The sequence below is a fragment of the Lithobates pipiens genome, unplaced genomic scaffold, assembly GCF_037356315.1.
Source record: "Lithobates pipiens isolate NorthernLeopardFrog02 unplaced genomic scaffold, aLitPip1_a1.2 Scaffold_3, whole genome shotgun sequence".
Classification (NCBI taxonomy): Eukaryota; Metazoa; Chordata; class Amphibia; order Anura; family Ranidae; genus Lithobates; species Lithobates pipiens.
The window spans coordinates 260,065,722-260,081,997 of NW_027507790.1; the positions used below are offsets into that span (position 1 = coordinate 260,065,722).

A 16,276-nucleotide genomic window follows, 5' to 3' on the forward strand; every position below is an offset into this window, starting at 1 on the left:
CAGTGAGTCTCTCTTCCCAGGTGAGTATATAAATGAGTAACCGAAGCCTATTCCCATCACCTAAAGAGGTGATCATCTACTGGGTCACTTTTACCAGAGAAAGGTGTATGTTTAACCTGTGACCTATATTAGATAATGTGCTAGTATGACTTTATTCTTTGTGCTATTGGAAACTTTATATCCAACACCTTCTTCTAAAATAATCCTGCAAAAAGTGATGCTGATCTCATCAATTCATCTAATGCAAGCAATACTCATTCCTAGAGACACATACTTGTGCAAATTCATATATAATAATAATAATAAAGTGATAATGAATTATAGTGTTAAGGAAAAAAATCGAAAGCAAAATCCAGTAGAGAAAAATGTATCAAAAACATCAAAACTCAAGTGACTTCCGGTCTCCCTTTCAGTTCCCCACTCACCAGATTCCCCACACTCACCAGATTCCCCACACTCACCAGATTCCCCACACTCACCAGATTCCCCACACTCACCAGATTCCCCACACTCACCAGATTCCCCACACTCACCAGATTCCCCACACTCACCAGATTCCCCACACTCACCAGATTCCCACACTCACCAGATTCCCACACTCACCAGATTCCCACACTCACCAGATTCCCCACACTCACCAGATTCCCACACTCACCAGATTCCCCACACTCACCAGATTCCCACACTCACCAGATTCCCACAGACAATCTCCTAAACCTTGTGGACAGTCTTCCCAGAAGAGTTGAAGCTGTTATATCTGCAAAGGGTGGGCCAACTCAATATTGAACCCTACGGACTAAGACTGGGATGCCATTAACCACTTACAGACTGGAAGAATTTCCCCCTTAATGACCAGGCCATTTTTTGCGATACAGCACTGCGGCGCTTTAACTGACAATTGCGCAGGCGACTGCGGCTGGTCGGCAAGACATTTAAGTTCATGTAAAGGCAGGCATCCCAATACTTTGTAATGTGTATGGAGGGGTGTGTCAAGATAAAACTGATCATTGGAGAAAAGCAGGCCAAGTTCCCAGCATAGCTAGAGAACTGACCATGCTGTGTTCTTCTGCTTAGTGTGGTCAGTTGTTAATAGGAAAACAGAGGGGCTGGCAGGATCACCAGAGATTTCACACAAAGGAAGTAATACAGAGAGAACAGGAGACTTTTCATGCAAGTATGTGGTACAGCAGGCACATATCAAGAATATCAAAATGTTGGGTTTACAAATCATTTAAAAACGGTAAAAAACATTCAGCCTTTTAAACCACTTTAAATCAATGGATTTAGTTCCGCTTTAAAGGATAACCAAAACCAAGAGAAAAAAAATGTAATATAAAGTGCATCCGGACAGTATTCAGAGTGCTTCACTTTTTCCACAATTTGTTATGTTACAGCCTTATTCCAAAAAGGATTCAATTCATTATTTTCCTCAAAATTCTACAAACAACACCCCATAATGACAACGTGAAAGAAGTTTGTTTGAAAACTTTGCAACGGCTACTCAAGGACATTTAGGGTTGTCCCATAGCCACTCCTTTGTTATCTTGGCTGTGTGCTTTGGGTCACTGTTCTTTTGGAAGATGAACCTTCACCCAGTGTGAGGACAAGGATGCTCTGGAGCAGGTTTTTATCAAGGATGTCTCCTAGTTCCTGCCAATGAAAAAACATCCCCACAGCATGATGCTGCCACCACCATGCTTCACTGTAGGGATGGTATTGGGCAGGTTATGAGCGGTGCCTGGTTTCCTCCAGACATGCCACTTTCCATTCAGGCCAAAGAGTTCCATCTTTGTATCATCAGACCAGAGATGATTTGTTCCTCGTGGTCTAAGAGTCCTTCAGGTGCCTTTTGGTACACTCCAGGCTTGCTGTCATGTGCCTTTTACTGAGGCGTGGCTTCCGTCAGGCCACTCTACCACACAGGCCTGAGTGGTGGAGTGCTGCAGAGTTGGTTGTTCTTCTGGAAGGTTCTCCTCTCTCCACAGAGAAACACTGGAGCTCAGTCATCAGGTTCTTGGTCACCTCCATGACCCTTCTCCCCCGATCACTCAGAATGGCCGGGCGGCCAGCTCTAGGAAGAGTTCTGGTGATTCCAAACTTCCTCCATTTATGGATGGAGGCCACTGTGCTCAGTTGGACCATTAATGCTGCAGATATTTTTCAGTACCCTCCCCCAGATCTGTGCCTCAATACAATCTTGTCTTGGGGGTCTACAGACAGTTCCTTGGACTTCATGCACTGTTAAAGTGGTTGTAAACCCTTACAACACACTTTGACCTACAGGTAAGCCTAGATTAAGGCTTACCTGTATGTCCAAGAAATATCTCCTAAACCTACACGGTTTAGGAGATATTCACCAAAAGACAGGCACCGCCGTAGACAGCGGCGCTCAGGCGCACTGAGCGCGCCACTGTCAACGGCTATATGCCGCGAGTGGCGGCTCCCCGTGCGCATGCGCGGGAGTGACGTCATCGTGGCTTCGTCGAATGACAGCGCCGGAGCAGCGAGACCCACCGAGAAGATGGATGCTCCAGACTACAGGGGACAGCGGTGACTTCGCTGGCTCCTGTGTCAGGTAAGTGACACATAATGGACTACTATGCGATGCATAGTAGTCCATTATGCTTTGCCTTTGCAGGGAATCAAAGAGGAAGTAAACCCATCAGGGTTTACTTCCTCTTTAACTGTGGGTCCTTATATAGACAGGTGTGTGCCTTTCCAAATCATGTTCAATCAACTGAATTGACCACAGGTGGGCTCCAATCAAGTTGTAGAAACATCTCAAGCTTGATCAGTGGAAACAGGATGCACAAAGGCTGTGAACACTTATGTGCAACACCTCCGCAACATCTCTAAACTACGTCCCTTTCTAACCAATGAAACCACAAAGCTCCTGATTTACTCCCTGGTTATCTCTCGCCTTGACTACTGCAACTCCCTCCTCATTGACTTACCTTTAAATAGACTATCCCCGTTCAGTCCATCATGAATGCTGCTGCCAGACTCACCCACCTTACAAACCGCACAGTGTCTGCTACCCCTCTCTGCCAATCCCTCCATTGGCTGCCACTTGCCCAACAAATTAAATTCAAAATACTAACACTTACTTACAAAGCCATCTACAACTCTGCCCCCAGCTACATCACTAGCCTAGTCTCAAAATACCAACCTAATCGCCCACTTCGTTCCTCCCAAGACCTCCTGCTCTCTAGCTCCCTCATCACCTCCTCCTATATCCGCCTACAGGACTTCTACTGAGCCTCGCCCATCCTCTGGAACTCACTACCCCATTCTGTCAGACTATCTCTAAATTTATCCACTTTTAGGCAATCCCTGAAAACGTTCCTCTTCAGAGAAGCCTATCCTGCCTCCATCTAACAACTGCACTATTGTCTCCATTAGCTCATCCCCCACAGCTATTACCCCTTTGTATAACTTGACCCTCCCTCCTAGATTGTAAGCTCTAATGAGCAGGGCCCTCTGATTCCCCTTGTCTCAAATTGTATTGTATTTGTAATGTCTACCCCAATGTTGTAAAGCGCTGCGTAAACTGTCGGCACTATATAAATCCTGTATTATAATAATAATAATGTGATTGACCCTCCATAGATCAGTCGAGGAGTGAGTAGCCACCCAGAGACAGGAAGCGTGTTGTTTGCAGGATGACCAGGTGAAAATAAAGCAAAAGAAGCTTCAAAGAAGACAGTTGATGGTGCCACCACATCAAGGACTAGTAAGATCTAGTATATTACATTCGTGGCTTTGGATTTAGATACGTTTTCATCTTCCAGTTCAAAAACCTTTCCTCTGTATGTTAAAGATGTCTGCGGATACCTTCAGTGCTATATCAAAGGAACATATCCCTGTCATTTCTTTAGATAAGAATGTTCAAAGCCCACCCCGGCCTGCCAGGAAGCATAAGGAACATGTGCATCCTTTTGTATAATAACAGTAAACCTTTTAGACTCTCTTTGCAGCCCCAGGACATTTTCTTCTGTACATGCATCTTCTATACTTTACTGCGAGCTGATGGATAATGTTGAAGCATAGGTCTTTAAAAGTTATAAACTGCTCACAATCCTTCATGACTAATCTCTTAGCAGATCTGTCGCAGCGGAATACAAGACAGCATATGACATTGTGACATGTGTGGTGCCATCAAGCACTGAACCGACCTTGAGGAACGGGAGGAGACGTCTTCAATATATGCAGAGGAAATCCATAAAAAGGAGCAACTAATAGAGCCAGATCTATTCTGGTGAATGCACAGTATAAATCAATATATACAGATCACGTGCCGTGCATACAGAAGAGCCGAACAGGACGACAGCAAAACGCCTTCCATTGCAACCAAGTGCCTAAAACTTTTCTTTTATGGTCTCTCTGCCTTTGTAGTAGGTTATATGCATTACAATGAGACCTAAAGGTCAACCTTTAAATTAAAAATGAGACTTCTCCTTGAAGCTGCTGAGATGTTCTATTGTCTGGAAGCGTCCTAGAAGAGAGTCACTGCTGTGTAAAGAGAACCTGTCACTATGGGCAGGGGGAACTGCCTCTGCGATCTACCAATGAAGATCTTATAGCGATCCTGCCCTCTGCCTATAAATGTGTGCCCAACACGTAACAATCCAGGGGCCCCCTGTGGCTTTAATCACCCACAGACAAGTTATTATCAAATACATACCCCCATCTGTTTCAGGGAATCACTATGTTTATACCCCCCTGTGGTGCACACCATCTCCCCTAAATCCTTGCTCATTCAGATATGCCTTCTATGCCTGTATAATATTACCCTATGGTTTGAGTGCAGACAGAGGCTATATGGTATTAAACTGAACTGTGCTTTGTAGACATGCCCTAGCTATCATTAGCTAGCTACCTTGCAGTATTCCCTTTCAGGAATATTGGTCAGAGACTTGGTACCTTTATGCACTTTATGCTGGTGCTCTGTATTGGTATATACAGTATTGTTATGTTTATCCGAGAGAGAGGAGTGGCCAGAGAGAGAAGAGGATCAGCAGAGTTGGAGATTACTAATGAGTGGGGGGGGGGTTAACAGAGCTGGGGGTTACTACTGAGTGTGGGGATCAGCAGAGCTGGGGGCTACTACTGAATGGGAGGGGGGGAATCAGCAGAGCTGGGGGTTACTACTGAGAAGGGGATCTGCAGAGCTGGGGGTTCCTTCTGAGTGGGACATCGGCATAGCAGGGGGTATTACTGAGTAAGGAATCTGCTGAATGAGGGTATGGCAGAGCTGGAGGTTACTACTGAGTGGGAGATCAACAGAGCTGGGGGTTTACTGATGAGTAGGGCATCAGCAGAGCTGGGGGTTACTGCTGAGTGGGTCATCAGCAGAGTTGGAGGTTACTAATGAGTGGGGGGGGGGGGGGGGTTGGCAGAGCTGGGGGTTACTGCTGAGTTGGGCATCAGCATAGCTGGGGGTACTACTGAGCAGGGGGTCTGCTGAACAAGGGTACTAAGAAGCTGGAGGATCAGCAAACCAGAGGGTCAGCAGAGTTGGGGGTTACTACTGAGCAGGTCATCAGCAGAGCTGGGGGTTACTACTGAGTGGGAAATCAGCAGAGCTGGGTGTTACTACTGAGTGGGAAATCAGCAGAGCTGGGGGTTACTACTGAGCGGGGGATCAGCAGAGCTGGGTGTTACTACTGAGCGGGGGATCAGCAGAGCTGGGTGTTACTACTGAGCGGGGGATCAGCAGAGCTGGGTGTTACTACTGAGCGGGGGATCAGCAGAGCTGGGTGTTACTACTGAGCGGGGGATCAGCAGAGCTGGGTGTTACTACTGAGCGGGGGATCAGCAGAGCTGGGTGTTACTACTGAGCGGGGGATCAGCAGAGCTGGGTGTTACTACTGAGCGGGGGATCAGCAGAGCTGGGTGTTACTACTGAGCGGGGGATCAGCAGAGCTGGGTGTTACTACTGAGCGGGGGATCAGCAGAGCTGGGTGTTACTACTGAGCGGGGGATCAGCAGAGCTGGGTGTTACTACTGAGCGGGGGATCAGCAGAGCTGGGTGTTACTACTGAGCGGGGGATCAGCAGAGCTGGGTGTTACTACTCAGCGAGGGATCAGCAAAGCTGGGGGCAACAACTGAGTGGGGGGGGGGGATCAGCAGAGCAGGGGGTTACTACTGAGCGGGGGATCAGCAGAGCTGGGTGTTACTACTGAGCGGGGGATAAGCAAAGCTGGGGGCTACTACTGAGTGGGGGAAGGGGGGGATCAGCAGAGCTGGGGGTTACTAATGAGCGGGGGATCAGCAGAGCTGGGTGTTACTACTCAGCGAGGGATCAGCAGAGCTGGGTGTTACTACTGAGCGGGGGATCAGCAAAGCTGGGGGTTACTAATGAGCGGGGGATCAGCAGAGCTGGGTGTTACTACTCAGCGAGGGATCAGCAGAGCTGGGTGTTACTACTGAGCGGGGGATCAGCAAAGCTGGGGGCTACTACTGAGTGGGGGAAGGGGGGGGATCAGCAGAGCTGGGGGTTAGCAATGTATGGGGGATTGGCAGAGCCGGGGGTACTACTGAGCAGGAGATCTGCTGAATGAGGGTATTAATATACTGGAGGATCAGCAAACCACAGGATCAGCAGAGTTTTACTACTGAGCGGGGGATCAGCAGAGCTGGGTGTTACTACTGAGTGGGGGATCAGCAGAGCAGGGGGTTACTACTGAGCGGGGGATCAGCAGAGCTGGGTGTTACTACTGAGCGGGGGATCAGCAGAGCTGGGTGTTACTACTCAGCGAGGGATCAGCAAAGCTGGGGGCAACAACTGAGTGGGGGGGGGGGGGGGGGGGATCAGCAGAGCAGGGGGTTACTACTGAGCGGGGGATCAGCAGAGCTGGGGGCTACTACTGAGTGGGGGAAGGGGGGGATCAGCAGAGCAGGGGGTTACTACTGAGCGGGGGATAAGCAAAGCTGGGGGCTACTACTGAGTGGGGGAAGGGGGGGATCAGCAGAGCTGGGTGTTACTACTGAGCGGGGGATCAGCAGAGCTGGGTGTTACTACTCAGCGAGGGATCAGCAAAGCTGGGGGCAACAACTGAGTGGGGGGGGGGGGGGGATCAGCAGAGCAGGGGGTTACTACTGAGCGGGGGATCAGCAGAGCTGGGTGTTACTACTGAGCGGGGGATAAGCAAAGCTGGGGGCTACTACTGAGTGGGGGAAGGGGGGGGATCAGCAGAGCTGGGGGTTACTAATGAGCGGGGGATCAGCAGAGCTGGGTGTTACTACTCAGCGACGGATCAGCAGAGCTGGGTGTTACTACTGAGCGGGGGATCAGCAAAGCTGGGGGCTACTACTGAGTGGGGGAAGGGGGGGGATCAGCAGAGCTGGGGGTTAGCAATGTATGGGGGATTGGCAGAGCCGGGGGTACTACTGAGCAGGAGATCTGCTGAATGAGGGTATTAATATACTGGAGGATCAGCAAACCACAGGATCAGCAGAGTTTTACTACTGAGTGGGGGATCAGCAGAGCGGGGGGTAGATTGATCACAAGGGCGATGTATTATTTTGTAAAAAAAAGTCCCCCTCGATGTGTTCCGTGTATTGAAATTTTTGGCTGGACTTGCAGTTTAACTCGCCGGCCCCCCAGCGCAGTTGATATCCAATCACGCTCTCTATTTATCTACACAAAACCATTTAACAAAAAAGACGGCCGGTTCCCCTTTTGTGGGAAAATTGAAAGCAGCGAGCGGCACGTGTGAATCCCCTCGCTCGCTCTTCTTTCTATACAAGGATGACACGCGTGCCCCTTCCAATCTCATCACATTGTACTTTATCCACTCATCTCTCCCGAGTTTGACAAAACAAGATGGCCTCTGCACCGCCCCGGAGAAAATCTCGCCTTTTTTTTCCCCGGCATTTTTCTGCTGAAAGGCTGAAGCAAAACTTGGCAAATAAATTAATTCCTCCCGGCCACTCGCCGGCTTTCAGAAATGAGAAACCTGACCCGGGCGCAGAGAATCGATGGGATTCTTCAAACAAGTAATGGGATTTCTATCACATCATGAGAAGGGGGTCAGCGTCTGACGAGCGCCGAGATCTTACAACAATCGACTAATAGCTTCCGTCTTAACCCTTCGCCATCCGCTGCTAATCAAAGGCTGGAATGTACAGGACAGGTATTCCTATGTGTGCCAGGCAAGAAACATTAATAATGAAATACAGCAACCATCGCAACCGAGCTAAAGTGGAATTATTTCCTGTAAGGGTCCTTTCACACGGGGCGGATCAGTTCTGATCCGCCCCGTGGATGTCCGTTTGCTCAGCGGGGATCACTCCGCCGATCCCCGCTGAGCAGGGAGATGACAGGTCTGTCTCTGCACACTGTGCAGGGACGGACCTGTCACAGCGCCGCTCTCCCCTATGGGAGATCGGATGACGACGGACCGCAGTGCCCGTCGTCATCCGATCCGATCCGCAGACGGATGGAAAAATAGCTTTTTCCTCCGTCACACTTTTTCGGATCGGAGCGGGTCGGATGTCAGCGGACATGTCACCGCTGACATCCGACGCTCCATAGACCTCTATGGAGCACCCGTTCAGGTCCGCCTGAAAAACTGACAGGCGGGCCTGAACGGGACGTTAGTGTGAAAGGGGCCTAAGTGTGGAGATACCAAAGCCATAGAAGACTTCAGTGCATAGTGACAGGTTCTCTTGAAAGAACAAACACCCCCGCCCATGTAATCCAAAGGCTTTATACCCCCCCCCCCCAACCACAACCACATCTGGCATATTATCCACTCAACCCCCAGGCCTTTTCGAACATTTTTTGTTTACATTTAACAATCAGTATTTTTTGCTAGAAAATTTCTTCGTACCCCATTTTTTTTAACAGCAGAAGCCCTAGAGCAGTGATGGCGAACCTTGGCACCCCAGATGTTTTGGAACTACATTTCCCATGACGCTCATGCACTCTGCAGTGTAGTGGAGCATCATGGGAAATGTAGTTCCAAAACATCTGGGGTGCCAAGGTTCGCCATCACTGCCCTAGAGAATAAATTGGTGGATGTTGCAATTTTTTTTATTTCGGGCACATTTTTTTAAACTGATTTTTTTTGTGTAAAAAAGTACACCCTTTTAAATGTTAATACACAAAAAGACAATTTAATCACTTAAGGACCCGGCCTCTTTTTCAGATTTGGTGTTTACATGTTTAAAACATTTATTTTTTTTTTTTGCTAGAAAATTACTTAGAACCCCCAAACATTATATATATATTTTTTTTTTTTCTAACACCCTAGAGCAGTGATGGCAAACCTTGGCACCTCAGATGTTTTTGAACTACATTTCCCATGATTCTCATGCACTCTGCAGTTCAGTGGAGCATCATGGGAAATGTAGTTCCAAAACATCTGGTGTGCCAAGGTACGCCATCACCGCCCTAGAGAATAAAATGGCGGTCATTGTAATACATTTTTTCACACCGTATTTGCGCAGCGGTCTTACAAGCGCACTTTTTTTGGGAAAAAATTCACTTTTTTGAATAAAAAAAATAAGACATCAGTAAAATTAGCCCAATTTTTTTTTTTATAATGTGAAAGCCGAGTAAATTGATACCCAACATGTCACGCTTCAAAATTGCGCCCGCTCGGGGAATAGCGTCAAACTTTTACCCTCAAAAATCTCCATAAGCGACATTTAAAAAATTATACAGGTTGCATCTTTTGCATTACAGAGTAGGTCTAGGGCTATTATTGCTCTCGCTCTACCGATCACGGCGATACCTCACATGTGTGGTTTGACGGCAGTTTTCATATGCGGGCGCTACTCACATATGCGTTCGCTTCCGTGGGCGAGCTCGTTGGGACGGGGTGTTTTAAAAAAAATTGTTTTTTTTTTTTAATTCATTTTACTTGATTTTATTTATTTTTACACTTAAATAAATGGATCACTTTTATTCCTATTACAAGGAATGTAACCATCCCCTGTAATAGAAAAAAGCATGACAGGACCTCTTAAATATGAGATCTGGGGTCAAAAAGCCCTCAGATCTCATATTTGGACTTAAATGCAATAAAAAAAATAAAAATAAATGTAATTTGAAAAAATGACATTGAAAAAAAATGTACCTTTAAGAGGTATGGGCGGAAGTGACGTTGTGACGTCGCTTCAGCCCTCCTATGGTATAGAGATGAGTGGGGGCCATCTTAGCCTCACTCGTCTCCATACCCAGCCATCGATAGGACCCGATCGCCTCCACCACTACCAACGGGTCCGGTAAGGGGCGGATGGCACCTCTCTGCCGCCGATAACGGCGATCTCGCGGCAAACGCGCTGCAGGGACCACCGTTATCGCACACAGAACCGCCTCCTGTAAAGAGGGATATCTCGGTTGTGGCAGCAGCTGCTGCCGTTACCGAGATATCTCTCTTCAAAGTACCGACGTATATGTACATGAGGCGGTCCTTAAGTAGATAATGCCCAATTGTTTGGTAAAATATAAAAATACAAACTTACTCGGAGTAAATAGATACCAAACATGTCATGCATTAAAAATACGCACGCCCGTACAACGGTGACAAACGAGGGAGGGATCTCCAGCTGATTGACAGCCTCAGCCTTGTTCCTAAGTGCTGTGTGGAGAGGGGTATCTCTCTTACCTCCAATCAGCTTTTTCCTACTGAGATCTGCAGTGTTAAAGTGAAGCTCCACTCAAAAAATCAAATTTTTTTTCGCCATACTTACCTGTAAAATCCTTTTCTTTGAGTGCATCATAGGACACAGAGTTAGGCTAATATTCATTACCTGCTGGGTTATATTTCATCTCCCGATCAATGGACACTGGTAGACCAAAGGTCTTTAGACAGGAAGTGATCCCTTATATAACCCCTCCCATACAGGAAGTACTTCAGTTTTGTAGCAAGCACTGAATCCTCAAAAAAGGTCTCTCGGCAGCCGCCCTGACCAGTTTTCTTCTCGTCTTTTCATCAATCTTGGAGGGATGTCTGGTTCTTGGTAATGTCATTTTTGTGCCCTATTTTCTCCACTCGATGATGACTGTCTTCACTGTGTTCCATGGTATATCTAATGACTTGGAAATTCTTTTGTACCCTTCTCCTGACAATTCTTTTAACAATGAGATCCCTCGGATGCTTTGGAAGCGGTCTGCGGACCATGGTTTTTGCTGTAGGATGCGACTTAGAAAATGTCAGGAAAGACCTAGTAGAACAGCTGAACTTCATTCGGGGTTAATCAGAGGCACTTTAAATGTTGTCAGGTGTGTACTAAATAGGAGTCAGTACTAGGAATGAGCTCCGGCGTGTTTGCACAGCCCACGTGCAGAGCCCGCCAGGAAGTCGGCACTGCTCTGCGCTAATCACAGGCAGTGAGACATTTCCCGATCTCTGCAGCCGCGCATCGGGACAATGTCTCAGTGCCTGAGATTAGCGCAGCGCAGTGCCGACTTCCTGGCGGGCTCTGCACGTGGGCTGTGCAAACACGCCGGAGCTCATCCCTAGTACTGACTCCTATTTAACAACAGTTTGAATGTGATTGCTTAATTCTGAAAACAGCTACATCCCCAGTTATAAGAGGGTGTGCACAAAGATTTCAGTTTGTTTTTCAACTGAGTTGTACAGTTTACAGGTCACATTAAAGCGGGAGTCCACCGGGACTCCGCGTTTTTTTTTTTTTTTTAAAAGCCAGCAGCTACAAATACTGCAGCTGCTGACTTTTAAAATAGTGACACTTACCTGTCCAGCGCGCCCGCGATGTCGGCACCCGAAGCCGATCTCTAGGTCGCCTGTCGGGTCCTCCCGCCGCCATCTTGGGTATGGGAATCAGGAAATGGAGCCTTTCGGCTTCATTTCCCGGTTCCCTACTGCGCATGCGCGAATCGCGCTGCGCAATAAGGACGCTCCCCGCTGCCTCTGGGATCTGTGTGTTTCCCAGCAGGCAGCGGGGCACTTGCGGGAAGGGGCGGGCACTTGCGGAAAGGGGCGTACGTTACGCCCCTTTCCGCAGAGAGTTATCACGGAAGTGGGTGCAGTTACCTGGATTATCTAGGTAACTGCACCCCCTCCCCCCTGAAAGGTGCCGATTGTGGCACCGGAGGGGGGGGGAGGGTTCCGATGAGCGGAAGGTCCACTTTAGGGTGGACCTCCGCTTTAAAGGCGGAAAAAGATCTGAAATGATTTATCTTTGTCTAATTTTTTTATATCACAGAAACCTGACATTTTATAATTTATTCAACTGTATATATGCATACATATACACACACACACACACACACACACACACACACACATATATATATATATATAGATAGATAGATAGATAGATAGATAGATACACACACTATATATATATATATATATATATATATAATATATATATATATATATATATATACACACATACATTTATATATTTACATACATTTATATATATATATATATATATATATATATATATATATATATATATATATATATATATATATATATATATATACACATACACACACACACATTATATATATATACATACATACATAATTTTTTTATTTTTTTTATTATTAAAAAAAAAAATCACTGTACCCTTCATTTTTTTTTTTTACTTTATTGCTAGCACAAGGGATGAACAACATCTATTTATGATAGAATGGGCTGCAACAGGTCCACTTTTAAAACTTACTGCCTGTAAAAAGTGTTTGAGTGTCTGTATAGCTGCTGGGATCGCTTTTACCTATAAGAATCACCAGATCTAAAGAATAGTACCGGCATCACGACTAACTCCAGCCATGATCCCGGTATAGCCACTTCAACCCAAGCCCATGAAGACCTTATGCAGCCCACGGGCGGGAAGTGGTTAAATTCATGACAGAGCATTCTAGAGACAGCCCAGCAGCAGCTGCTTTCTTTCAGAATCTCTGTCTGTCTCCGATTGAAACCTCAGAGAGAGCCATATACAGGTGGAGGAGTTACTTCTCTAACTTTACTTGAGTGTAAAATTCTGCTTGAGCTATTAAGCTCTGTAAACAAGGGGATGTGCTTTACAGGAGGAAGCTGAAAAAAACAAAAGGAAGCCTAAATATCCATCTGCTAGCTTGAAATAAATGTATACAAAATAGTCACAAGCAATATTTCATATTTACCTGGCCAAAAAAAAAAAAAAAAAAAAAGCAAATATTTTATTTAGTTAGCCCTGAACATAATAAAGAACAGATAGACATTCTGTTTATAGAGGTTTACTGCAAAACGGCCGACTCACCTCATCATCCGCCTGCTGAAGGCGAGCTACGGCGTAACGTCGCACGGTAGGGTTGGTGAAGTGGGATGACAGGAGCTCCAGAGAGTCCTCCACATCCATTGGCTTCCACTTCCCCAGAAGTTCCAGGGCTTGTTTGGCCTCTTGCGGGAGATCCCAATTGACACATTTCAGGAATTTTGTCAAAGCCTAAAAAAGAAATCAATAAATGAATCAATAACTGAATCAACAAATGAATCATGCCTGTACCTAAACATCTGCTGGAATATACAAGAAAGCACATGCTTTCATAGGGCAGCACAATGCGGCATTGCATTGTAATCATAGCAGTACTCGTGTCCCCACTTGTACCTGGATCTGCTCATTTTTCTTGAAGGTAAAGCTGAACTCTAGACTTCCCTTCAGTCTGTCACCTGTTTGTAGGCTCCTCTCCTGGACTGAAATGGCTTTCCCTGATTTCACTGCACACTGTGAGCTTTTCACAGTGTTCATCAGATGCTGAAGCAAGACGGACAGAGCCAGCCTCATTTCCTAAAAGGGGTAGGTAGGTTGCGCTATGGGGCCTATAATCTAAAAGGATACTAAAAATATGTATAAGTACAAAGTAGTTATGTGTCAAGATAGGTAAGAGCAGCCTCTATTGATATCCACCTGGTGGGGTGGAGAATGTTAAGAGGGGGTTACAGTGAATAGATCTGGCGCTATACCTATTTATTGCCAGAAAATGTGTCACTAGGGACTCATTTATCTGAAGTGTTCAGCATAATGGCAGGTAGTAATTAAAAATGGGATTGGCTATATCAGTGTACCAATAAAATGAAAAGTGTTGAACCAGCTCAATTATATAAAATATACAACATCCTAACAATTAGTGAAATAAAAATTGAAAATTACATATATTCAAACAGTGAATAATTTCCAGCGTGCTGGCTATTTAAGTGAAAAAACGAAAAGATAATGAAAACTAATGGTCCCAAGAGGGTTGTGACAATTTCTAGTACGAATAAAGTGCTGGTGCTATTACATTTGCTGATAAATTAGTAACAATTAGGTATAAAACTGAGACAGACTGTGCTGTCTTCAAAACTGTTAGTGCACTAACGTGACGGTGAAGTTTATACAAAATTCATGCAACAAGTAAAATGACACAATAAATAGGTGGTAAATGTCAATACTTCAAGTGAAAACGTGCACCATAAAAATGGAAGAAAACTAAAAAAAAAATGAAAAAATGGATAAAAAATATAGATGTGAAAAAATATAAATAGATAGTCTCTGATGAATAATAGGATTGATGGGATTGTCCCGTGAGTGGGGGGAGGGGTGTGTTAAATTCAGATCTTATTCTCCATGCACTGTGGTCACTTCTAGGTTGTACTCTCACCGGAAAAAAGACCCCATCCGGGGTGGAATCAGCCTTCACAATATTAGCTATTGTGTCGCTCTCTTGGCTTGCTTCTGGTAAGGTGCTGGGGATCCCTCGTTTTTTCACAGGTGGAGTGTGCCACGATATGTATGTTAAAAAAAGAGGACCATCCATAGTGTGATAACGTATGAGAAACAGATTTATTGAAAAAGATTAAAACTACTTACAAATGTGAGTAAGAATGGTAGCGGTTTTGTTAAATTACTGCTATAGCTTTAAAGCAGCTTGCAAGCGTCCCGTTCGGCTTCCCCGCCGTCTATGCACAGTCTGTCTCAGTTTTATACCTAATTGTTACTAATTTATCAGCAAATGTAATAGCACCAGCACTTTATTCATACTAGCAATTGTCACAACCCTCTTGGGACCATTAGTTTTCATTATCTTTCGTTTTTTCACTTAAATAGCCAGCACGCTGAAATTATTCACTGTTTGAATATATGTAATTTTCAATTTTTATTTCACTAATTGTTAGGATGTTGTATATTTTATATAATTGAGCTGGTTCAACACTTTTCATTTTATTGGTACACTGATATAGCCAATCCCATTTTAATTACTACCTGCCATTATGCTGAACACTTCAGATAAATGAGTCCCTAGTGACACATTTTCTGGCAATAAATAGGTATAGCGCCAGATCTATTCACTGTAACCCCCTCAGCCTCATTTCCTGGCTGGACAATGTCAGCATCACCCTAGACAAGGGGTGTCCAACCAATGGCCTGCGGCCCACATGCAGCCCAAGAGAGTTTAGCTTACAACCCATGCATGTCTGGAGGGACCCTGCGCAAGCATTGAAGCCACAGCGGTTGACAGGGATCAAGCTAGGCACATGCACATATGGAGGGATGCAATGCAAGCATAGCAGCTGCGGGATCTGACAATGAAAAGCAGGCATAGACACATCGGGAGAGATGCTGGGGCTGACGTGTTTGTAATAGCACCGGCAGCAGCAAATGCAGGTACTCCCAGGCAAGTAATTGGTTTTCTGCATGCCAACGCCCACTTCTCCAGGCTGACATCCCTATCAAAGCCCTTTCACATTTCCATTTACTCTTCCCAAGAGCCAGCCAACCGCTTGCATCTGGGCTGAGGGGCGGTTGTGAGGAGTACTGTGGCAGGGCGCTGTTATGTTTTTAGAAGTTATACAGCACCTTGCTGGTCCCTCCCACCAGCCATGATCTGCCTGCATTGCATGGAGAAGCACAGAGACATCGTTGGGTCTAAAATAATGAATGAATTTGAAAAACTGAAATGTTTTATTTAAAGAAGAACTCCAAGAAAACAATAATGTCTCCCATGCAGTTGGGCTTTGCCCAAACTGCAAGGGTTAACTGCTCGTTCTGACTAGGGGAGCACAGGAAAGGCTATACTTACCCAATCCTTCGATCCCCTGGAAAACCGCGACCCCCCCCCTAAGTTCAGTGGTGGACTCTACCTGCCTTCCTCATGTCCAGAGCCAGTCCATGGGCATGATGACGTCTGGAACAGTCCATTCACAAGATCACTAGCATGCTTGGGGGGGGAGCAGTAGGGACCGGTCTTGAGCTCAGAGGATTATATCTCCACTCTGCAATCCCGGCCTAGAGAAAAATGAGCAGTTAACCTGTGCAGTCGAGCAC

At 45.9% G+C, this 16,276-nt stretch overlaps 1 protein-coding gene across 2 annotated transcripts in view; it reads right to left on the reverse strand.

Annotated features, from left to right (window-relative positions):
* PIK3C3 (phosphatidylinositol 3-kinase catalytic subunit type 3) overlaps positions 1 to 16,276 on the reverse strand; it is a 352,843-nt gene that overhangs the window by 226,574 nt on the left and 109,993 nt on the right. For both annotated transcript variants that reach the window (XM_077463088.1, XM_077463087.1), the window contains one exon: positions 13,232 to 13,417. In XM_077463088.1, coding sequence (XP_077319214.1) covers positions 13,232 to 13,417 — 186 coding nt within the window. The remainder of the gene's footprint in view (positions 1 to 13,231; positions 13,418 to 16,276) is intronic.